Source organism: Anomalospiza imberbis, chromosome 6 (assembly GCF_031753505.1).
Source record: "Anomalospiza imberbis isolate Cuckoo-Finch-1a 21T00152 chromosome 6, ASM3175350v1, whole genome shotgun sequence".
NCBI classification, from domain to species: Eukaryota; Metazoa; Chordata; class Aves; order Passeriformes; family Viduidae; genus Anomalospiza; species Anomalospiza imberbis.
In genome coordinates this window covers 38,546,785-38,571,473 of record NC_089686.1, presented here as the reverse complement: position 1 = coordinate 38,571,473, position 24,689 = coordinate 38,546,785, and the positions used below count along the sequence as shown (strand labels likewise).

The 24,689-nt window shown below is 38.5% G+C and overlaps 1 protein-coding gene across 11 annotated transcripts in view; it reads left to right on the top strand.

Annotated features, from left to right (window-relative positions):
- PHF21A (PHD finger protein 21A) overlaps positions 1–23,986 on the top strand; it is a 125,786-nt gene extending 101,800 nt beyond the window's left edge. For 5 of the 11 annotated variants that reach the window (XM_068193516.1, XM_068193515.1, XM_068193519.1 and 2 more), the window contains 12 exons: positions 2,077–2,331; positions 4,127–4,213; positions 6,460–6,756; positions 8,484–8,582; positions 9,660–9,711; positions 10,527–10,606; positions 11,044–11,104; positions 13,558–13,721; positions 18,220–18,375; positions 19,962–20,037; positions 20,369–20,472; positions 22,375–23,986. In XM_068193516.1, the coding sequence (XP_068049617.1) occupies positions 2,077–2,331; positions 4,127–4,213; positions 6,460–6,756; positions 8,484–8,582; positions 9,660–9,711; positions 10,527–10,606; positions 11,044–11,104; positions 13,558–13,721; positions 18,220–18,375; positions 19,962–20,037; positions 20,369–20,472; positions 22,375–22,629 (1,686 nt within the window). In that variant the 3' untranslated portion in view covers positions 22,630–23,986. Of the gene's footprint in view, positions 1–2,076; positions 2,332–4,126; positions 4,214–6,459; positions 6,757–8,483; positions 8,583–9,659; positions 9,712–10,526; positions 10,607–11,043; positions 11,105–13,463; positions 13,487–13,557; positions 13,722–18,219; positions 18,376–19,961; positions 20,038–20,368; positions 20,473–22,374 lie in introns of all 11 variants that reach the window. The other 6 variants (XM_068193521.1, XM_068193518.1, XM_068193523.1 and 3 more) reach the window with 4 other exon arrangements.
- Positions 23,987–24,689: the final 703 nt, after the last annotated feature.

The window sequence follows — 24,689 nt, the reverse complement described above, 5'->3', positions numbered from 1 at the left end:
TGAAATAATTTGTCTCCCTAGGAACAGTTTGTTCATGCCTGCTTTTGTAAATAACATATTTTTCAAGGCTGTGTCACTACAGAGAATGTTTTCAGTGATTGTTTCAGAGTAATCAAATTTAGGAATCCAGGTATATATACCATAATTAACAGTGACTTATGATATGTCCAGTAAGAAGGTCTTTTAAAATTTTCCTAAGTAACAAGCCTGCTAAAAGGTCATATTATTGCAATATTATGTGCAATAATGCAGACTCACTATGAATGCAACTTCAGCATGAATTAATGTATTGACTACTTTTTAGAATAAGTGATCTAATAAATGCTTAGCAAAGTAACTGGGATATTCAAGCTCTGTGATCTTCTGACTGAAGCTGTACTCTGAGCACTTGCAGAATTAGTAGAACCCCTTGGAAGAGTCACAGTCTTGCATTACATGATTAATTACACCTTTCTTTAAAATGTTTATGGTTGAATGTAATGCTTGTGAAAATGATACCATGTTACATCTCATTGGAAAAGCTTGAGTAATGCTACTGCATTATGGGAATGGAGCCTCTTGCTTTGGGGAAGGTGCAGCAGAGGTTGATAAGCTTGTTAGATCTCAGATAAAAAGTTAAGAAAATTGTGTTGCAACAAGGACAATTTAATTATGTCTGCATTTTTCATAAATGTATAAAACTGAAGCATAAATTATCCTTTGATTTGGCATTATACAGCGAACTTTTTCACACTTGTTTATAATTAACACATAGGGGACATAGTTTAATTATTATGAAATTAGAGATGTGAAGGTAAATTCTGTTTTTGTTTAAGGGAGCAGTATTGGTGAAAATACTGAAGAATTCAACTGGAAATATATTATTTTATTAGAAAAAAGATAAAGGTCTTGTATGATTAAAGTCAAGTAGTCTAAATCAGGTATGTTCAGAACACAAAGACTGCGCTATCCCTGGTTTTCCATTTTGTCCTCTGTAGAACACAGAGCTGACATCAGGAGCGAATGGTGGTTATTTAGTACTAAGAGCATTTTATCATGTGACTAAAGTTTTGAAGATGCAGTGCCATTGGTGCAATGGATTTTTTACACCAAAGTGAAAAGAAATAAGATCATTTGCCATTCTGTTGAGTGTCACGTGTCTGAGTTCTGTTTGCATCGTGTTCTGGTTTTATATGGAGACCCTCACCTTGTTGCTTTTTGAATGAGATTTGTAAAGTCCATTTGCCTTAGCATCTTGGAAGACAGTATATTTTAAAACAAAACTGTGAAATGATAGTTGCTTCAACTTTGGAATTTTGGGCATCTTGTACTGAGGCATTTCAGATAAATGCTGGTGTTAGATGATTCAAAACCACTCTTTTTAAAACAGCCCAAGAGTAATCATGGTGTCAAATACATATTCCAAAACTAGCCCATTCCACAGAAGTTAAACTTAATTGCCTGCAGCTGGGCAGACTAACAGCCAGCTATTAAAACTTCAGGACAACCCTACTGATACTCTTAGGAAAGAAAGTTCAGTGCAAGGTAACTGTATGTATCACTAAAGCTGAGACTGGGATGCCCAAAATAAAAATTACATTTTTGTTTTTAAAAAAAATCAACTTATGAATGTTTTTCCCCTTCTTCCTCTGATTGTGAGGATCGCTGTAACTATAGTTTCCGTTTGAAAATATGAGTTTTACTCAGTGAGAAGCTAGTTTGTTGCTATGTTTCATAAACCTCCACCTTAAATGTGTGATATTGACAGTGCATATTTGGAAGTAATATGAAACTAAAAGATCCAAAATGCATATGCCACTGCTAACACTTAATTGTTATTTTCTCAGGAATAGGTTTTGATTCAATCTGCAATGCTGCACGTGATTAAAACAGACCAAACATGTGCCTCAAATGAGAATGCTTCTAGCTATCCAGTTTTCAGAGGCATAAGATAATGTGCTTGTCTGAACAGCAGGTAGATAGACTCAGAGCTGCCTTTTCTTTCTCATGCTGTCTATTGTTTCTGACTAACCAACCCACGTCCTGTCTGATACGGAGTGTCTCTGTCTCTTACAGTGTATTTTCTGTTTCCCTTAGAAAACTGTAACTACAGCTTCTATGATCACCACTAAGACACTACCTCTCGTCTTGAAAGCAGCAACTGCGACCATGCCTGCCTCTGTTGTGGGTCAGAGACCTACCATTGCCATGGTTACTGCTATCAACAACAATCAGAAAGCAGTCCTCAGCACTGATGCGCAGAATGCACCAGTCAACCTCCAGACAACAAATAAGGTCACTGGGCCAGGAGCTGAGGCAGTCCAAATAGTGACAAAAAACACAGTAACTTTGGTAAGCATTTCATGTGTTTGCCCTGCAGATATGTGTGGGTTTGGTTAACAAGAGGGCTACTGGAAAAAAATAAACAGTCAGGGTTTCTCACAGAAATGAGGATAGTAGGGGCATGGTGTGAGTCTCCACTAGCTGACATTGCTAAAGCGATAGTCTATAAGAAAAACATCTTCTCTCCATGTGGGTTTATTACTGTTTTGCTTTATAGACTTAAATCAGTGCTGTCATCACCTCTGTGTAAAGTTTCCCCTGTTAGTAACCGTAGTCATGGAGCAGTAGTGATTGTTTTGCCCTTACTGAATCTGTATGGCTGTGCTCTGCAGAATTCCTACTCTTTTCTTAGGCAAAGAAAATGTCAGACTATCTTCATTTGACCAATTTGAGTCTTCATCTTAGAGTTTTTTGAGTCAATCTCTTGTTCCCTTTGCATGACAAAGTCTCTGGTGTTAGATACATCCCTTAAGTTTGCCCACTACCATGTCTTCATTCAGCACATTTTCAAACACATAAACAGATGATGTTTCTTCAAAAACATGTATTTTGGAAATACAAATTTTGTGCTTTAGCTACATCACACAGTCTTCCAGAATAGCTAGCCACCTAGAAATAAAAGAACCAGTGTTTCAGGACTGGATTATATAGGCTTCTTGGTCTGGAAACCAGGCATTATGTAACAACACGACAGGGAAATTGTACTTCTGCAGTAAAGGCTATGGCTTTATTAAACATAAATCCAATTTATCTATATTTATTAAAATACAGTTTAATGCAGATGGAAGTAATTTTGCTTCCTAATGAGGCATATGTTTGTGATCAGAATAGAGAAGACTATTTGAGTGGAGTATTTTCTACTGTTCTCTTTTCCTGTGTCATCCCTTGCATCACTGTCATCTCTTCTTTGTGTCTGTACTTAATTTCCTTGCTGAATAACTTTGATTTGAGAAGGTAATTCTATTTTAATACTAGCCTATGATTTATGTTATTGTAGCAAATTTCATCAAAAATATCAGAATATTTTCCCAAGTACTAATTAATCAGTACAAGACCTTTTTGAAGAAAATTGCAATCTTATGTCGGTGGACAGAAGTATAGGAGGGTATAAAATAACATTGACATTAATTTCAGAGAATCTCCCCAGGTACTCATGGTAGCTGGTAGTGCTATTCAGTGGTTAATCATGTGGCAGCTCCATGCAGCTGATTTCAGTTACACTTTCAGGGAAGTACTTAGGTTTCCTTAAAATCAGATCTTAATTGTTTCAAATGAATAACCTACTTTTGAAAATTTCAAGTTGGGTATTTAGAGCCCCTCATAGTGTCATTAATATTGCTGAAAGAGTTGTAACTTCCAATTCTTTGCTATTTGCATGAGGTGTTCTCTCATTCTTCTGTGTGTCATTCACTATAAAAAGACCATAGTTCATATAGCTGGACATCAAAATGTTACTATTTTCTGTCTGTTGTAATGCCATTTTTTAATGATTAAAACAAATACAAGTTTTTAATATCATCAAATAAAATGGTTTTAGATTGCAGAGCACAATAGATAGTACAGTTGAACTAAAAGGAAATATGCCTGCAATTTATGAAGTAAGGTGTGTAGAATCTAGAAAATGAGCTTCAGTTCTGTCTTTAATACTTTTCTAATGAGGAACCTCTTGCTATGAAAAATTATTTACAGAGTGAAAACTGAGGACATCAGTTCTGAAAGTACATTCAGAATGTTGATTTTGGTGAAAAACTTCAAAGCTAAAGTTTCCTCTTACCTCTTACTGAGCTTTCTCATGTTTTTAAAGCAGGTTCAGGCTACGCCTCAGCCCATAAAAGTGCCGCAGTTCATCCCTCCTCCCAGACTTACTCCTCGTCCAAATTTTCTTCCACAGGTGAGTATACAGAGAACAAACAATAGAAGGAGGAACTTAATTATAGTGTAGAAAGAAGAGACTTTTGATGAACATTGTGTGGTGATTACTGCTGATGTGCTGGAGAAGACAATTCATCCTCAACAGGTTTGCAGATGATAACAAATTTGAGGGTGCAGTCAATATTCTTCAAGGCAGTGCTGACATGCAGACAGCCCTAGTCAGGGTAAAGGAAGGGGCCAGCAGGAATTTCTTGAGCCTCAGCATGAGAAAAGATGGTCTTCTACCTGGAATGGACTAACTCTCTGCACAGGTATAGGCTGGGGACTGACTGGCTGAGGAGCTGCACAGATTAAAAGGTCTTGGTTGACAGTAGCTAAATGAGTGATGTGCCCTAACAGCAAAGAAACCTACCAGCATATTGATCTGTACCAGCAGGATTACAGCCAGTAGATTCAGGAAAGAGATTATCCATCTTTACTCAGCAATCATAAAACTGAGTCCAATAAACACCCTGCAGTTTTGGAATCCCTGGTTGATAAATTTGAAAGGAGCATGGGAAGGAAGGCCACTAAGATAGCTTGGCGGGGCAGGAATGTATAACCTGTAAGGAGAGGCCGAGGAATCTGGGCTTTTCAAATTTGAAGAAGAGGCTTTGGAGGCACCCTAACAGCAGTGTTACTTCTACTATCAGTGAGGAAATAAACAAAAAGCTGGAGACATAGGTGCTTGGCAGGACAATTAGAGGCAATGCTCATAAATTAGGACAGGGGAGTTTTAGACTGCATAAAAGGAAACACTTCTCTCCTTGAGGACAGTTAGGAGAGGAAGAGACTTGCCAGACGTGTTGTGAAAGCTTCATCCTTTAAGTTTTACAAGACTTACCTGGACAAAGCCTTGGGCCAACCAATCTGCATTTAGTGATGGTCCTGCTCTGAGCAGGAGGTCAAATTAGAGACCTCCTCAGCCACCCTCCAGCCTGCATGAGTTTGTAGTTACGAAATTTGCATATGATGGTTATATATAATCTTGTTTGCAATAAATGAAATGAACCCATGGAATAGGTGTCATCAAAATCAAAGCATCACCCAAGGCCTTAAATTGCTCTAATTGTTGCTTGCTGTTCATGAGCGAAAAAAGAAAAAATTACGTGTCTCTAGATTTTTCCCAAGTATTTCTGAATTTCAAGGGAGAGTGACCTCTGTTTTTAGCTGAGTAGTAAAACTTGCAGTTCACTTTTTTTTTTTCATGGTTTGGGGAGGACACAGATTGCTTCTTTATGTAAAAAAAATAAAAACGTTTTGGATGAACTACTTAATTTGTATGAAGTACGTGATGCTGTGAATAAAAGTAAATCTTTTGCAAAGTGAGAAAGGAAAGTAAAGGCTGGTATCTGATTAAGATTTGGGTATGGTAAGATCAGTTGGAATGTGATCTAGTTTTTCATGGTAAAATGCTTTTTGGAGTATTACAGGTAGATATGACAATAGGAATCAAATAAGAAAAAAAAAACCTTTATTTTTAAAGTAAAGTGCTCTACTTCTGTACTCTGTAATGATATTTTAAGTCCATAGTTAAGTACAAACTTAATGGAGACGCGAAATAAGCAAGTATTGGTGATGGAGTTTTGGAAGATTCTTGTGGCTCTTTTCTTTCTCGTGAAAGAAGATAAATGGTTGCATTTACCTGTACATTCAGCATTTTCAGTAAGAAATTGTTATATAATCTTGTCACTTTTTTTGCTTATCAAGATTGCTTTTCCAGGTATCTAAATAATATATCGAGTTGACAGATAACAGGTATTTGCTGAAAAAAAAAATATTTGTTTCAGGGCACAGTCAACTGTTCATAACTTCTTGGAGCTTCATTACAAAGCCCTGAAACACTTTTAATACGAGCGCCTCAGCTGTGCCTGTAAATATCACATGGATTTTTTGGCCTGTAAAACTAAGATGTTAATTTAGATAAAGATAAAGCATTTGGCAATAAACATTCTCTATAAGTGTCTGTGCATCCAAATACCATTTCAGGGCTGGTGACTGTATATGCTAATGTTATAGATGGATTTTATGTAAGTAGGTTTGAAAATGTGGTGCTTTTTTTTCTTAGCATACTTAGGACAGTATGCTAAAAATTACGTTATCTAAAAAAAATCAAGCAGCCTCCTGCAGATTATACAGGATGAATTGCAAGACTTAGTAAAAAGTTGATCTGAAATACTGATATACAAATCTCTGGAGTTTTTTTTCTTTATTTTGTTTTTGTAGGTTCGACCTAAACCAGTTGCCCAGAATAACATTCCTATTGCCCCTGCACCTCCTCCAATGCTTGCAGCTCCTCAGCTTATTCAGAGGCCTGTGATGTTGACAACAAAGTTCACACCCACGTCTTTACCCAACTCTCAGAACTCCATACATCCAGTTCGTGTAGTTAACGGGCAGACAGCAACCATAGCCAAAACTTTCCCTATGGCACAGCTCACCAGCATCGTGATAGCAGCACCGGGTACCAGGCTTGCTGGGCCTCAGACTGTACAGATCAGCAAACCAAACATTGAAAAACAGGTACAGATACAGTGTGTACTAATGCAAGGTACTGGATTTATTGCTTTACTCTGCAGGTTTGGAGAGGACGACAGCCAGGGAGAAGTTTTCAGTGGATACTGGAGATACTCATGTTCCAATGGCAGTACAAATTATGGAATGACTTGCAGCTCTTGGAATAGATGTTACCATTTCCTTTAGTATGGGCCATTGGCACCTTTTTCTCCTGCTTCAGTGTTTTTATGCTCCCTCTACTGTTTAACCGTCAGTAGTTCATAAGCAGGCTATGTTGCAGGGTTTGACTAGTATCTTGAAGAACAAGTACAAGCTGAAATCCATCTTCATATCAAGCCCTTTTGTTTTTCAAAGGGTGGTTATGTGAAAGGCAAAAATTGCACAAAATTGTAGGGATATTTAATCAGATAAAGGTAGCCATTTCTTTCGTGATCCCTTGATCTTGCAATCTTGTGATTGGAGGCAAAATAGTCTCACTTAGGTTCTGAAGTCTGATAGTTCCCTGTGTCTAAATTGGATTGAATGAGTGGAAAGGAGACCTTCAGAAGCAGAGAATTCTGTATTTCTAACGCCTCTCTCCAGAAAAGACTTCTGAAAAATAAAAATTACTTAAGTCAGTGTGGATTGCAACTGAGAGTCCTCGCCAGTCTGTTCAAGTAAAGCAATATTCTGATTCACTTTTAACTCTTTTGTATATTGTGTTAGTAATAGTGTAACATTGTATACTATATTACATACTATAACGCATAATATTTATATAATTTATATAGATAATAGTAGTGTATATTTCACTTACAACTCTTTCCTAGACTGATGTGCCTTGAAGTTACCTTCTTTCTGCTTTTGAAATACTTATGGAGACTGTGAAAACCACGTGCATGAAAGTTGTGCTCAGAAAATCATATGCATGCTCACTTCTGCTTGTGAAGTCTCAAGAGTAGGTTCTTGCATACCTCAGGGCTGTTGCACAGGTTACTCAGCAATGTGTGTCCTTTCCATGGGAAGTTGTACTTCTTCAATATTTGACTTCTGATGCCTGTTCCTTTTGATGTCAGCAATATACATTTGCTCTTTGAATAATTACTGGCAACTACAGAAAAACATAGAAGAATGGTGGTGGTTCAATAACACATGATTTTTTCTGTATAGTTTCTCTATATCATAAAAGGGGAAAAGTTTGTCTGTAGCCCCCCTTACTCAGTTTATAGCCTCAACATCCATGCTATAGGCTAAGGAATGTCATGCAGAAGATTTATGACTTAAGAAAAAGGCTTCAGAAACCTCTAACATTGAGGGGTTCAGAGAGACAGTTTTTGAGCCATTCATGATGCTATAAATACAAAGACTGAGGAGTGAGAAGTACAAAATGTATGTGCCATGCAGAATGGTTTTTAAGTGGAAGTCTTGATGGGATGAGTTTTCTTGAAGTGTCTGCTATTCCCATACATTATGGTTATTTCTGTAAGAAAGTTAACTCTTAAAATAGCTGTTTTATCTTGTATGGCTGTATGGGATAATGGATTGGTGAGAAGGCTGTTTCATTCTTTGTTAAATGAAAATACCTTATTTAACATTCCTCTCACATCAGATTCCTCAAGTAAGTCTTTGTTAGTACACTGTCAGCTTTAAACATTTTCTCTCCTGTATCTGTGAAAGTATTTGTTTTGCTTTACTAGTCAAAGTAAAAAAAGTCATTCTTGTCACTGAACGAGAGAAACACTGTTTTCGTGCAGACTATTAAACCACATGTGGAAACAGAAGAGAAGCAAACAGAAAGTCGTACAGTTACTCCACCTGCTGCACCGAAGCCAAAACGAGAAGAAAATCCACAGGTATCAGAACATACCCAGAACTTTCTTTTAAGGAAAAAAAAAGGACACTGTCCTTCAGAAAATGTTTTTTTTTCTTCTGTTCCCTCACAACTTCTTAATTTTAACATTCCATATGTTCCCGTTGGACACCAGTAGTTGATAAGGCTACAGAATAAAAATAATAGAGCAATGTAGTGCATTGCATTTTTCAATTCTGGAATGCATTTGGCTTCTAAGCCTTTTGTAAGTTAGAAGATTGTTATTTCTCTGTGTTACTTGCTTCAAACATGGGTTTAAATTACAGAGTTGATTTCCACTCCTTTGAGGTTTTAGACTCTGGAGTTATTCTCAAAGCTGAAGAAATGTCTGTTTTCCTTTATAAAATATTTCTACTCTGGTGAGCAGGAAGGAAGGAGTCACGTATATCCACATTCTTCTTGTGTTTTAGTCCATTTTAGTTTGGGGTGAAAGAGAGGACAGAATGACTATTTCTTAAAGCCTTTCTGCCATGAAGAGCTTTGGAACTGATTGCAGCTAAATGCTCTGCTACATTTGTTTCCATAGATGGATTCAAATTGACTGTTGTGTGAGCTCTAACAGTTGTCAGTTAGACAACAAAATTCTGATTCTTACATGTCTCTGCGTTTCCTGCATTAAAATTAGAATCCTCTAAGAAACCCATAGCCCTTAGCAAATCTAAGCTAGAGTTGGCTCCTTGTAGATCACACTAGATGGAGAATGATCTTAAACTAGCAATATTTTTCTGGCAATTGAACTGTGTTGGTATTTTCTAATAGTCAGTTCAGTGCTAGAATGGAAGTAAAGAAACTGCTCTCTTGTTCCCAGTTCTGCCAACTCTGTGATCATGAGCAATGGGCATTTCCCAGTATCTCAGTCTACGTTCCCATCTAGAATATGGGACTCTTGTCTGTCCTTTTCCAAGAAGTTTGACATACATAAATGAAAAGTGATTTATAGAAGCAAAATATCACTAAAAATTTTTTTGGTGCTTAGTTACTGGTCAGCTACCTTTAAAGGGCCTAAATGACTCATCCTAACAATTGCACATTTCATGATCTTTTTTCTTCTTCCTCACAGAAACTTGCCTTCATGGTGTCTCTGGGACTAGTTACTCATGACCATCTGGAAGGTAGGAAAATGTCTTAGGTTGGTTGTTCAGCTCCTGGTTTCATGGTCATTCTGAATTGGAAGTAGAATTCCAAAATACTTCTTGTATTAAATGCAGTACTTTCTTGTACAATAGTACCTTTGGTATGTCTGTACTCTTGATCTAACCTAGTTTGTTGTGCATGTGTTTTTGTTCTTCTTATGAAATTGAAACAAAGCAGTTATTTATGCAGTGGAGAGCCGAGGTCGGGAAGAAAGTGTATGCTCTGATGGTAGACATCTGTGGCAATACCACTGCCTTCTGGACAACCCCTCTATCTGCAAAGATATACCATGGATAATTTTACTGTAACCCATGTCTAGATTTTTCATTTATTTTATGATTTCATGGGACTGTAATTTGTAATGAATTAGTTAATGGATTAGAATTTGATTTATAATTTAAACTTCTAATCCTATACATTGAAATACAGCCTATCATTTCAGTCACCTGCATATTTCTGTACTGTATTTTTATGTATCAGGAAGGTTACCAGAGGCATTTTTTTTAGATCCCAGTTATACTGACCATGAGTTTTAAGTGTCTTAATTGTGGATTACTTGGTGAGAAGAAGGCAATGATTTAATTAATTACTTGAGCACTGTATTTGTATTCCTTGTCAGCTGTTAGTTTTCAAACCTTCAGAAGTTAAAAGTATAATACGGTTGCCTATACCGGGCATGACTGGTGTTCTGTAGAAATCTTTGCAGCTCTTCTCACATGCAAACTGAATTCTGTAAACTTTATATAATTTCTGAGATCCATTGTTTTCTAACCTGAATGCTTTGTTTTACAAGAAATCCAAAGTAAGCGACAAGAGAGGAAAAGAAGAACAACAGCAAATCCAGTGTACAGTGGAGCCGTTTTTGAGCCTGAGGTATTAATTTTTTTGCTGGAAGAAGCTGATATTTTCGTTCTGATCTTGAGTGTCTTTCTAACATCTTGTAAGCTTTCTCAGTTCTAACTAGAAAGGCAGGCTATCATTTATAGTTCAAAAGGCCATTGCAATGACATGACCCTCAGATTTTTAAACAGTAAATACGCTGGGGTGTATCTAGTACTTATATCTTTTTCTGCCTTCTCCTATATAAAGCTGGCATCAAATGGCAATGTGTGTTGGTCTGCTTGCGTATCAGGCTGAAGCAGTTCAGATGTCAGTAGTAGTGTAAAAAAGCTCACCTTTCTGAAGATGTGCTTCAGAAAACACAAAAGCCAGTAATCCCATTTAGTACTTACTGTGCTGTTCCTCAGCTACTGCATATAGTTATTGCCAGAAATGTTCCCCAACAGAAATTGTTCCATTCTTCCCTGCAGCGCAAGAAGAGTACAGTGACGTACCTGAACAGCACAATGCATCCTGGGACACGTAAAAGAGGTGAGGTATACCCAGACCTGTCTCCCTGCCCAGTGCTTCTTCCTCCACATTGCATTTGTAGTCCCATGTCAATTTGAAGAGCAAGACAAGAAGGACTCTACAGTACTTCATTTGTCCAGTAAATTTCCATGGTAGGCAAAGACCATGACTTCTAGAGATTAGCATAGCAAAATCTGTTAGGCAGCTCAGTATTTCATTTCAGTTTCACTCTCAAAAAAACCCAAACAAAAACCACCCAATTCACTAGACATTCACTAGAAGTGTGGGATGTTTGAATATCATTTAGTGATATGAAGCTGCTGTTAAGATCCCCTTGTTAATGACTAGATTGTATTGTTACTGTCAAGAAGAAAGTGGTTATGGAAAAATCATCTGTGCCCTGAGTAGGAGAGGAAACTTAGTATGACAAAAGCCTTGTTTCCTACTGGGAATAAATAGGGATGGGTCCTTCAAAGAACTTACCCTGAGTGAGAAAAGCTATCTTGCTCATACTAAGCAGTTTAACTGCAACCAGAGTGCCACTTGTCCTAAAATGAGAGATGGTCTTTCATATAGGCATGCAGTATTATTCAGAAGAAATCCTTCTGTAGAACAGGTAAAATTTTAAGACTTAGTTTATGGTTAAAAAGGTGAAACAGAACAGCATGGGAGAGAATGTGATGCCATTATTTGTGCATGGCATCGACCACACCTACTTGACAATGTTTACCTGATTTTTGATGATTTTCTACAGGTCTTAAAGACTCATAATACCTTCTCTATCCTAAGTTTTCTGTCTAAAAAAGTAATAAATCAGATTAAAAAAAATTAAACCAGTCTCTCACCTAGCACTGACCAGTTCCATTATCTTTTGTGGGTTTTGGCTGCAAGATGAAATATTAATTTAACATATTCTCTTCTTAATCCATGTTTTCAGTCCAGCAGACAATGTGGCAAAGCTGACACTTCTGCAGCTATGCTGTTTTTAAATAAAAGACGTGTCTCCACTGTTATCCCCTAAAAACATTAAATGTATTTTTTAAAATGATATGATGTAGATTTTAAATACAGAGTTTTTGCATTTACTCTGTGGATAAGTAAATGTTCCTTCTTCTAGTAATGATTTCTTAATTTTATTTTAGACCTTATAGTGAACAATTACTGTATCAATGAAAATGATTGCATGCATTTGTACTTGATACTCTCTTAGCCTGTTTTTGCAACTGACTATTACACTTTCTGGTTTTTTTCATCACACCCTATTGTGAGCCTTTACGTTGCATCAGCACCAAATTAGTAGCACATGTTTTCAATTGACAAAAGATTTGGAAGTATACATTTGTTTTGTAATTTAATACAGCAATATATTGAGTGAAAAGCTTTTGTAAGCATTTGCCCTTGAGAGCTTCAGTTTAATTATAGATGGTGCTGAGCATGTCAGAAATTTCACCCATGGACATCACTAGCAGAAATCCATTTCCAAGGACATACTTAGTTCTGGAACATATCCAGACCTTAAATGCAAGGTTTAGCATGTTAATAGGTATAGACTGACAATCTGTAAACATAAGATCTGGGGAATTATTCCTAGATCCTAACTCCTTTATGTTTACATATCTATAAATTACCTTGGAGAAGGAAGGCAGAAATGATGGTTGCCTACTGGGTTTTTTGCTGTCTTGCTTTACATTCATAATTTGATAAGAATTGTTATGAAGAGATTTTGCACATCTGCTAGTCTAAAGGAGTATCTAGGAATTGTGCATAATCAAACATACTTGGCTGAGAAAGTCTAAGAAAGAACACAGAATTTGGAGTAGGTTACAGCAGAAGACTAGTGATAGGTTAAAACTGATAGTAGTTATGGGTCAGAAAACAAGACCTGTTCTTAGGTAGCCTAATTTTAAAAATGTACCGGTAGGGTAGAAAGTGCTGATCTGTGAATTGACAGGTTTAAAAAATGGGGAAGAAAAGTAGAGGGGTGGTGAGTGTTGGCCTCTGATAAAGGACTTAACCTCTGTATAGATTTATGCTGGCACTTAGAAAGATAGGGAAGTGTGGGATAACAGCAGAAAGGATTTAATAGTAGTTATTGTAGCTTCTGTGGAGCTTTGATGCCAACATTTTTCCCCTAAAAACCGAATAGCCTCATTTTTAGGAGTAGCAACTGTCCCCATGCTGCTTTTGTGGGAATAATTCTTTGACCCTCTACAGAGCTTATTTCTATTTCCTTCTGAAATACATCTTTTAAATGTTCTTTCCTTGCAAAATTCTACTTAAATATTTCTAAAAAATGTTTAAATCTTTGCTTCTGTCCTTCCACTTGTGACTTTTATATTAACTTCCTCTCTGTGCTACATCATTTCCTTTTTCACGCTAGCCAATGAGGACCACTGGCCAAAGGTATGTAAGATCATTTTTCCTTTCTTTTTTTTTTTTTGTTTTCGTTTGTGTTCCCTGTTGTTTATATGTAGGTCGTCCACCTAAATACAACACGGTGTTGGGGTTTGGGGCTTTGACCCCCACGTCCCCTCTCTCCAGTTATCCTGACTCCCCTGAAAATGAAAAGACAGAGACCACATTTACTTTTCCCGCAGCTGTTCAGCCTGTGTCCCTGCCTAGCCCCAGCTCCACAGACGTAAGTAACTCTTGGGGAGGGGGTTACTTTTAGAAAGTTACGCAAAATGGGCACAAGGAAAATCATTGCAGGTTTTGTTTCTTTAATCTCACTCATCATTTGTCCTGATTCAGTGCAGTGAAACAGTCCAGCATTTTTTTAACACCCTTGCTTTTTACCTTCTGCACCTGTGTTGTTATCCTGTAGAGATTTTATTTATAACACCTTCAGTGGATTGAAACATTGGGAGGCACCAGGCATGCTAGATGAGCTCCTTTCCTTTGTGTAGTTTCTGAGGTCTTGACTGACTGAATTGAATCTGTCATCCATGGAAAAGGGCCAGGGGGTGTGTGGGGTGGGTGGGGAAGAGGAGAATGAAAAGTACTAGTTACAGGCCATAATAACGAAAAGTTGTGTTTCTATAATGAGAGAAGGTTGGAAACTGCTTCATCATACAGAACAGCCAGGAGCAACATTTGTGGCACTGATATGGCAGCAAGTGTGTAGGGACTTTTCAGTGGGGGTAAAACAGTCCTCAGGAGCTGGACTGTACTTTCATTTAAGAGCTTGCTTTTAAAAGACTGGTATTTACAGGGCACAGCTTAAAAATCAAAAGGTGATTGGTTTTTTCTTCATACTGGTGTACACTCTCCTTCTGCAGTTCTTCTTTTAGAAAAGAGTCATATATACTTGAGGCCCAACTGTCTGAAATGGCTTTTAAGGAAAAGCTGGGTTGTTCTATTTTCATCTGTATAGTTGCACCACTGTAAGAACATGGACTGAGAGACCAACTCTACTGACCATGTAGAACGGGGAATAGAGGCCAGTTCCTTGCCTCTGAACTGTACTTGTTCTGCAGAGATAAAAGGAATAGGAGTAGTGCAAGTGTGTCTGAAGCACTGAAATGAATAGATGCAGTTCTGATAACCCAGGGAATACACATGTGGAATTACAAAGTTCTCTTTTACATAGTCATTTTTTAGAGCAGGATAGCACATGACTGCAAAAACCCTTCCCCGACAGCCAAACAAATGGGACTGTGGAATAGCCCCTCATGGATACGATGGGACAGCTCCATCTCTGGGCACTTTTAAAAATAAGAAGTACAGATGACTTGCAAATGTGCTGAAGAGCACATAGTTTACATTGGCCCCAGCAGAAGGACTGGATAATGTGGTGGGGGTCTTTACCATCTCTCAGGTGTATGTATACTGCTCAGTCTTTTCCTACTGTGTAAGAGCTCTCAAAAGAGTATGATGAGTTGTTTCCCTCTTTTCTGCAATGCCTATGAAAATTGCAAATCAGGCCAAGCACTTGGCATGAGGTACAGTGGACCAGAACAGCCTTCTTGAATTTCTCCTGAAATGTTACTCTCTGAAAGACAGGGAGAAATTTTGACGGCACAATGAAGCAGAAACTGAAGATGGGATTGGTGATAAGAATGGAGGGGTAGAAACTAGGTCTAGAACCTGGGAAAAGGAAGGAAATTATGCAGTAGGCAGGATTGAGCAAAACATTGTTTTTTTTTCCTCTCCCTATTTTCCCCCTTTTCCTCTTAGGCAATTGTCTTGCCAAATGGTTATGTGAGCCACTTATGAGGCACTTGGTTGTGTGTGGTTCTCCCTCATGCAGTAGTGGCATATTCACCTGGAAGATAGTAATTGCCTTTGAAAGTCAATTACTCAGCAGTAAGAATTGTGCAAAAATCTCTTTTTTAGTGATGATTCAAGAGTTTGGTCACAAAATGCCTTTTTATTAGTGAGCACCTATACCAAAACAGTGTTTCAATTGAGAGAAGCATTGTAGAACGTTCAGATTGCAAAGTCAAGCCCATAAAAGTTAGAATATGCCAGAATCAATATTGCTTGTCATAATTTAATTCACTTACATCATACACTATGATCATCTTTATTTATATGACCATGAACAATTCCTGTTGCAGAGTATTTAGTTTTCCCATGTTATTCCACTCAAATGTACATGTAAGTATAGATATTACAAACTCAAGCACCCAAGCTGCTTTTTTTACTGTATTATTCGGTTCAGTTGCCTAAAGCCAGGCCCCACTGCTCTAGACACTTTATCAAAATAAATAAAACTATTAGCTGTCCAGAAAGCTTAAATTTATTTTCCTGGTCCCTTGTGAAGAGGAAGTAGAGCAGAAAGTGACGTTAAATCACCTTTTATGGTACCTGTTCTGAAATTATTCTTCGGTCACTTCAGGCTGTAGCATGTCTGAGCAGCCTCAGTGAGCTCTGCTCTAGCCTAAGTTGGCTGGCTGTAGCCTACATAAAGCTGCTTCAGAAGCTGAGGTTAGTGGGTGCACATCACAACTCCAATACCAACCCCCCTTTTATGTATACATTTATTCACTGCCCATAAGACCTGGGGCAATTCTTTGGAATCAAGCACTGGCTGGGATTTTGGTAAGGACAGTTGTTAACTCTGAGGAATTGCTCTGAATTTTGTGTTGCCAAAAATAGGACTGTGAATTCTGTGCGTGTGTGTTGACATCTCTATGCATTCAGCTGCACTGTGCACTGGTCACCTGTATCACTACAGGTTTTGCAGCACTCAGTTGAATTTGGGATACTCTGGGTCTAAATTTCTAAATGTCTCCCCCTCAAGAAGAAACTGCATATGTGTTTCTTCTGTAGGGCTCTTTCTGCAGGACATGAGACATAACAGGTTTGGTTTTCAGCACACCAATATTTTGCACTTTGTTACCAAGAGCCATTGTGTAGTCTGTGGCAACTAACACATTTTAAGATACATAATTCTCTAGAATAATTTTTTTTTCCTAAAATGAGGGAAATTCCCCTCTTAAACTTCTCCATATCTTGAAGAGCATTTTATTTTAGCTTATATGGTATCTCTTGCCTGCGGACTTTTCCTTGTACTCAGAGAATGCATGATAGAGGGAAAGAAGTTCTTCCCAGCCTGGTTACAGCACAACACTTCACAAAAAGCATGAAATGTCACTCATTTAGATCTTCATTTAACACTGAGGAACTCTGTAGTGTTAAAGGTGAAGTAATACCATAACTCAGCACTCAGTGATCTCTGGGAGTTATGGATCCAAAACAAGGCACTGAAAATTCACTGAAGATTGATCCTTTACAAAACATGAAATCAGTGTTAACTTTGGGAATTAAGAAGAGCTTTCAGGGCCTCATCTGCAATAGAGCTGGGAAGTAGAAACCTGAGCAGATTGCTCATGTGTCATTCTTCTTACATGTGTATTATATCATCCATAGTGGAGATTACTGTAATTTTCCTTGCCTCGCACCTTAATGTGTGAGTGCACGGCCAAATCTGCTATCCCTCCAAATGGATATAAATTGTTTGCATGTGTGAAGAGATGATCTGCCCAAAATAAAACCTTGCATAGGCTGGTATTTCATACAGGAGAGTGTGTACCCACAGTTCTGCTCCTCACACGCATCTTATGATTGCAGTCTTGCAGATCTGGGCTGTATGTGAAACTTCATTGGAAGTCAGTGGCAAGGGTGTACTTCAGACACCAGATGGGGCCTTGAACATGTGGAGTTGCCAGGACAGCCCAGTGGAGAGGGTGGGGTACCCCTTGATTCCTCTGTGAACACCGAGCCACCTTTTATCATGCCTCTTCGTTCAGATATCTGAAAGTCAAATCAAAACAGGAGGAGACAGAGAGAAGAAAAAGAAACAAAAATCAGACCTACCTTTTTGGGATGTTAATGGCTGTAGAAAAGAACTCTGTCTGATGGAAATGTGATAGTAACTAAACCTAGTTGTTTTAAAAGACACGGACAGTTATTTTTTTCAATTCTTTCTTTTAAAAAAATGCTTGAAAATCTCTCTTGGTACTCTTTCATCCTGGCTCTCAGTCTATGTTAGTGGTGAAACAATCCACTCTCTATAGAGATTGAGAAAGTTTTGAGTCACGGCTGTTTTGGTGCAACTTGAGGTAGCCTAAGTGAAGTAAAAAGAATTGTCTCAGAACATAATTAATTCTATTCTTTTTCATTTAGAAGTATAACACCTTTTCCATAGAGTTTCATTTTTAAAGATGACCTAAATATTTAACAGTGTTCTTTTAAGTCACTCAGTTGGGGTTTCTTACATGCATTCCTGGAGTGGAGTTGGGCTTAAATCCAAAAATCAGGAGGGTTAAGAAAGTGGGTAGCTCATCACTTCAGGCAAATAAAAAGATCAGGGTAAAAAGGGAATCTTAAAGAAGAAAGGCTATGGGGTAGCAGTTGTTAAGAGAAGCTATAGTAATAAGTGTTTGCTGTACCATTTTGCCTTGGGAGGACAGAGAGAATGTTTGGGAGGACAGATGTCAGTGTTTCTGACATCTGGCATGGTTTTCCTGTTTCAGTCTAAAAAGGGCTTGACCTTTTGGAATCACCTTAAAAATAGTTGGTGCTGTAAACCTTGAATTCAACTAAGATGTAGATATCAAAAGTCAAAGTTCACTTTTTGCCTTCTCTCTCTTGCTTTCTCTCACCCAAACCCTTTCCCCTCAATTTTCTAGGGTGATATCCATGAGGATTTTTGCAGCGTTTGCAGAAAAAGCGGGCAGTTGCTGATGTGTGACACATGTTCACGTGTTTATCACCTGGATTGTCTGGACCCACCTCTGAAAACCATTCCTAAGGGCATGTGGATCTGTCCCAAATGTCAAGACCAGGTATTGTGTGACAGACAGGGAGTTATGTACAATACATGTGAAGATGTTTTGGTGTTAAAGAAAATAACCAGATTGCTTTGGTTACTTAGACCAAGATAGCCTGACACTGAACAAATCTATTTCATGTGTAATAAGGCTTGTGTGAATTTCATTGAATTATTACCTCTGTTGGAATGTACGCTAATACAAAACTGTTAGGTCTTGCATCCGAATTTGGGGTCTTTATTTGTTACCCTTATGTTTTTACTCTTTTTCTGGATCACAGTATGCAGATTTTTGGGAAAGATTATCTACAACCCATAGAAATTCTGCTTTTCATCTTAAGCTCATTGTTTCTTCAAAAGTTATTAGTAAATTCTTCTGGACAAATAAATAAAACATTTGCACAAGCGCCCTCAATAGAGCAAATACAAGCCCCTGCTTGCATATATGAATCAAATATCAGAAACTTCGGTGATCTCTTCAATAGTATCCTCCAGCATCAGTATAATGAGTATAGGTGAACAGTTTCCTTCCTGATCACTCTCTGAAAATGTACAGTTGAAGTGAGCAGGTTATATTTTAATATTTTGTTTATAATTGCACTGAGATTGCATACAAGATGAAGTAAACTGTTGTATTCCTAGCTCTTCCATGGAACTCTAGAAGTTGCAAAGTGTTGCTGATAATAGGCAGTCTGAAGCTGTGTCCTGTCTAACACAGGACGTTGCTTGGTCAGCCACATGGCTTTTGGTGCACCAGGTGGTAGCGTAAGAAACAGTGTGATGTGCTGCTCAGAAGAATGAAAATGCAAAACTCAAGTGACTTGGTCAGTAGTTGCCAGAGAGGAGGGAGTATTTGATTTGGGTACTCCTGCTCTTGCTGACTCTCACCTTATCCCTCCTCTTCATGTTTCTGTGATAGCTTCCAACAAAATTAAGGAGGAAATCTGAGTAACTTCACTGTAAACTGACCAAGTCCTCTGTCTTCTGAGACACCTCTCTGATGACGTACTAAAAAGATATGTCTTTCCTCTTAAAGTTTGTTAGTAAGCAAAATGTAGGAAGGATCTGAAAGACATAAATGGTACTTACCCTTATAAAGAGAGTTTGACAAGTCTATTTAGATGATTCTGATAAGAAGGAGTGATGGGACAGTTTCATGTTTTACTAGCCAGAAGTGTGATGTTTGAATGTCTGGTGCATGAAAACTTCTTTCCCAGAACAACTAAGATCAGCAATTTGACTGAACCATGAAGTAATGTTTATGTCCCCTGGCAAGTTCTGAGTTCAGATATACTATCCTTTCATTCCTCTTTTAAGTCATTCAGTATCATTAGCAGACTTTATTTGTGGCTATGGAGGGAATTTAGGAGAATGCTGACATTTGTAAGAAATAGGCTTGCTTTGTGGGAGCCACAATACAGTTGTGAATAATTCCCTCTGTTAAATCTCAGATCAGGTCTGTGAAGCTTCTTGTTAGCAGGGCTGAGGCTAATGATAGCCATCAAAGAAAATCCTCAATCTTTCCGTCTTTCTCTCTCTCCTTTTTGCTTTCTCTGAGGTAGGTTTTCTACCAGCTAAATCTCTATGAAAATTTTCTTTCAGATGCTAAAGAAGGAAGAAGCAATCCCATGGCCAGGAACTTTAGCAATTGTTCATTCATATATTGCATATAAAGCAGGTAAGAAAATAATGAACACTCTTTTTCACTTTTAATAATGGAAGATGTTATTTTTGGAGTGGGATAGAATGGTACTTCCTTTGTAAAAAGAAATTTTGTCATATAAAAGGAAATAACCTTAATCACTAATGAAGTGAAAATAGCAGTCTGAATATTTCTTAAGCCTGTCATGCTTGTGTATGTAGGTAAAATTTTGGGAGTGATTCAGTGCACAAGTTGTTAAGCATTGGTTTAAACACAGTTTTCCTCTTTACATGAAGCAGCTTAGACTCTCTATCCACTATTGTAAGAGAAATATTTAAAATATTCTGTTTAATACTCTGCTTTGCAGCAAAAGAAGAGGAAAAACAGAAACTACTTAAATGGAGTTCAGATTTAAAACAGGAAAGAGAACAACTAGAGCAGAAGGTCAAACAGCTCAGCAATTCTATAACAGTGAGTATTGTCCTCCTGAATAACCCTTGACCCGTGTTCTGGTGCCACAATGCAGAGAGAAAACTATTACAGAGCAACTCCATCTACTAGACCTGTCTGTCATTCACTAGATTTATTTAGAATTGAGTGAGTGCTTTCCTTTGCTTTTTAGGATTTTGGGGAGCAGGAATGAAATAAAGGCAACATATGCTTACATTGAGTCTCTTATACATGATCCATGCTGAACATGTAGGTAGATGTATGGTGACATGTAATATCAGCAGGTGACAAAAATGACCCAGAGTGGTTTTGTCTGTGGGCAGTAGATTGAGTCCAACTCTCTAGTGGCTCACTTAAACAAGAATGGTTGGGCCTCTGTGTGTAGTGATTGTTACAGCCTTGGTGCACTTTCCAGACCTTTCTGATGCAAAAGCAGCCATTTACTCAGGGCTGACTCTCAGGACCTTGATGTGTAGCCTTGGCAGTCAGCAGCTGGACACTGCACATGCCTCTGCATGGTATTAACCAGACAATGTGGTACTTCAAACCAGAAACCTTCGTTTCCACCTTAGTTTATTGCAGTAATTGGAGCATGCATATTGATTGTAGTCACTCTTCTCACATTAATGTGCAGATTAGTCTCTTGAGATGCCAGTATAAAGTTTGAGTCCCTTCTTGGTGCAGCCCTAGTCAGTATCACATAATGAAAATAAAGCATAATCTCCTGTGTGACAGCATCTGTAAGGCTGGGTTCATAATTACAGACTTTTTAGATACGGATGCACTTTCCAGGCTGCCTGTCTTTGCCTATTAGAGCAAAAGTGTCCTATTTTTACAGACCCCTCAGTGCTGTCAGTACAAATAAAATGATTGTGAGGAGCTGACTAGCAGTCCTGGGGACTGTCACCTTCTGGTTAGCAATAGCTGAGTGTAACCTGAGCAGCACTAGACAACTAACACTCTTTCTCAGTGATGTAGCCAGGCAGATGCAAGGCCTTAACATGAGGGATTGGCAGTGGGCAAGGAGAATGTTCATACTTAGATTGGACCTGAACAAAACAGGCTTATTAGGTCTAGATGCTTTAGGGTTATTATGGTGCCATGAGCTGCATGTGAAAACAGTAAAGCTAAAACCAACCGCGTCTGGAGATCAACATGGATAAAAGATTTTAAAAATTGGGAAGGTTGCTATCTTCATGTACAAACCTGAATGAAACAGACATAGCTACTGTTTCCTCTTTTTTGTGAGTTTCAAATATACATATAAGCAGTTTTTCACTTTTGAAACATCATTTGTGGGCTTTTTTTAAAGTTACCTTGCCCTGGCACTTAGCTGATAAGCTAGCTATGTTACTACCACTTCTAAGAGAATGAAGTGGCCACAAAATAAGATTGTCAAGTGAAGAGGAGTTTGGTTTCCTTTTCAAGTGCCCTTTTACTTATTGAGAGAAGGAAGTGATGTTCCTGCTAAAATGTATGTGAAAGCAAAGGCTGTATCCCATTAATGGTTTGCACACACACTGTCAGCAGTCAGCTGCAGTGGGATGCCTGAGCTTGCAGATCTGAGTTAAAGAAATTTCAGTAATGCAATACTAATAGAAAGGATTGTAAGAACACTTGGAAGTTTTCCTTAAAAAGAAACACAAAAGGATGGAGCTGTCTGTGTTCGTTTGCACACCTTGGAATGAAAGGGAGCCTTACCAGGTGACAGCTATGTCTTGGCAATTTATTTCCTCAGCCTGCAAATATGAATTCTCCTCTGAACACGGCCTAGAGACACTTTTCTTCTAGGCTGGAAAAGTGAAGTTGCAGCTGCAGTCTTTTCTGGGTACTTACATTTAGATCTGTGAACATCATATTCCTTCTCTTGCCTTCTTTCATTCATAAGCTTGAACTTATTGCTGATTTTCTGCTTTGCTGTAGAAATGCATGGAAATGAAGAATACCATCCTTGCAAAACAGAAGGAGATGCACAGCTCCTTGGAGAAGGTAAAACAGCTGATCCGCCTCATCCAAGGCATCGACCTTTCAAAACCCATAAACTCTGAGGTCAATTCAGTAGCCATCTCCAACGGCATGGACTCCACTAACAATACTAATGCTGCCACCTCCACCTTAGCCCCCTCCCCTTCCCAGAGCTGCATGGTGAACTGTAACAAGGGCGATGAGACTAAATAACACAGTGAAGTTAAGAAGGAGCCAAGGGAGGTGGCGGCGAGGAGAAAGAGCAAAATAAAGAAACTCTAGAAAAGCAAAACTGGATTTCTTCTGGAAAGTGCAGAATTCTTTAGTTCTTTGGTTCCAGAGAGAGCGTGAAGATGCTTGTGCCAGGCGGCACCGGAGTTTGCCAATTGATCCTTCTTATTCTGTGTGTACATGCGAAGTTTGGATCATGTTACATGAATAGTGCCAGCTGGGGGTTCTTTGCCAGCACCATGCCAAGTGAAATAATATATTTACTCTCTCTATATTTTACACCAGTGTGTGCCTGCAGCAGCCTCCACAGCCACTATAGGTTTGTTTTATTTTTGTTTGGGGTGAGGAGCAGGGATAAGGGAGGAGAGCAGGTTTCAAGTTCCTATTTGCAGAACAGTTTGTTTAGCTAGGGGAAAACAAAAACAAGTCCAAAGAGCCTATGGGCTTTTCCTGTTTCTAAACTCTCAGTACTATTAAACCAAAAAAACAGAAATATAAATTATCAAATCCCAGTGCCCAGAAGGGACAAGTCTATCAAATAAGCAGTATTTACTATTGTTTAGACAGGAGATGTACAAAAGGAAAGGAGATGGGCTTTTCACTGAGTAACCAGCACATAGAATCATAGGATATGCTGAGTTTGAAGGGACCCATCAGGATCACCGAGTCCAACTCCTGGCCCTACAGGACAACCCAAGAATCACACCATGTGCCTGAGAGCCTATGGGTCCTCACACTCATCCAGAAAGTCTGTTTTGGGAATGGATAAAGAGAGGGCCAGAAGCCAGGGTCAGCTTGGAGCATTGGATAGAGGTGTCCCTAGAGCAAATGTGCATCAATTACTTGAAAATGAGATTCCATCCCTTTTCTGTATTTAAAAACAACACAGGTATCCTGAACAAAGTAGCACATAACCCAGATGTGTGAACTCAACAGAGAAATGTCCTTTTCTTTCACTTCCTTTCTCTACTTTTGGTAACAAGAACTAAATAAGGAATAGAAAAGCTGTTTTTCAGGCTGACAGTCTAATTAAAGAGGTAGATGGGACCTTGCATGGTATAGATTAGAAGTAATAGTGTCAGTGAGATACAGTGAGTCTTTGTGAGTCCTTGTGTCATCGTTTTGGGCACTGTTTTTTTATGCAAGGGCAAAATCTTTGTATCTGGGGGAAAAAAACCAACTTTTTTAAATTAAAAAGGAAAATAAAAGATATTGAGGTCTTCCTAGTGTTACTTAAAATAAGATCAAGGTAAGAAACATTGTAAAAAAAAAATACAAAAGTGCTATTTGTTTCCTAAACAAGTGATTTCTATTAAAAAGGTGTCAGAACTGGAGAAAATGCTGTGTACTTAGAATTTTTTAACACAGACTTTGCTTATTTATGATGACATTCTGCTGTGTTTGTGTTCTAAAATCTAATGGGACAGTTTCCATAGGTTCTACCATACATCTACTGGCTAAAGTCTAAAGAGAATCAAATCCTACAGTGCTGGATCTCACCCCACCTGGAGGATCTCCCAGGCTTGTCTCTGCTGTTACCATCTCTCTCCCATTCTTCCATGTGTTTGTAACCCAGGGAAAAGCAGTTGGCAGTGTGCTTGTGTAAGGCTTTAAGAGTTCTGTGATACAGACTGATTCGAGCTTGAGAATCAGAGACAGTGAGTTGGACTGAAATCACCCTCCCTTATCTCCTCTTATTCAAGAAGTTCATCTCTAATGTATAATCTTTTCACTCTGGACAGCAGAGCTTGCCTTGTGCTTCCTGATTGTGGGGTCTGGCTCCGTTTAGGGTGCTGATTCACATCGTGTTGTGTCCCAGAGCTGTCTGGTTTCACTACTGCATATACATGTTTGGGCAAAGCCCACTTCCCCTGGAAGTACCAGGAAAACTCCCTTTACTTCCTTACTTCCCGTGGGAGCAGAGTGAGCCACTGCACACACAAGGTGAGGCAGTGTCCCCAGTGTGGTGGCCTTGAGAGCACGTGTTGGGTGGTGAGGCAGACCCGCTCAGCTGTTCGTAGTGAAGATAGAAAAGCGCTGCA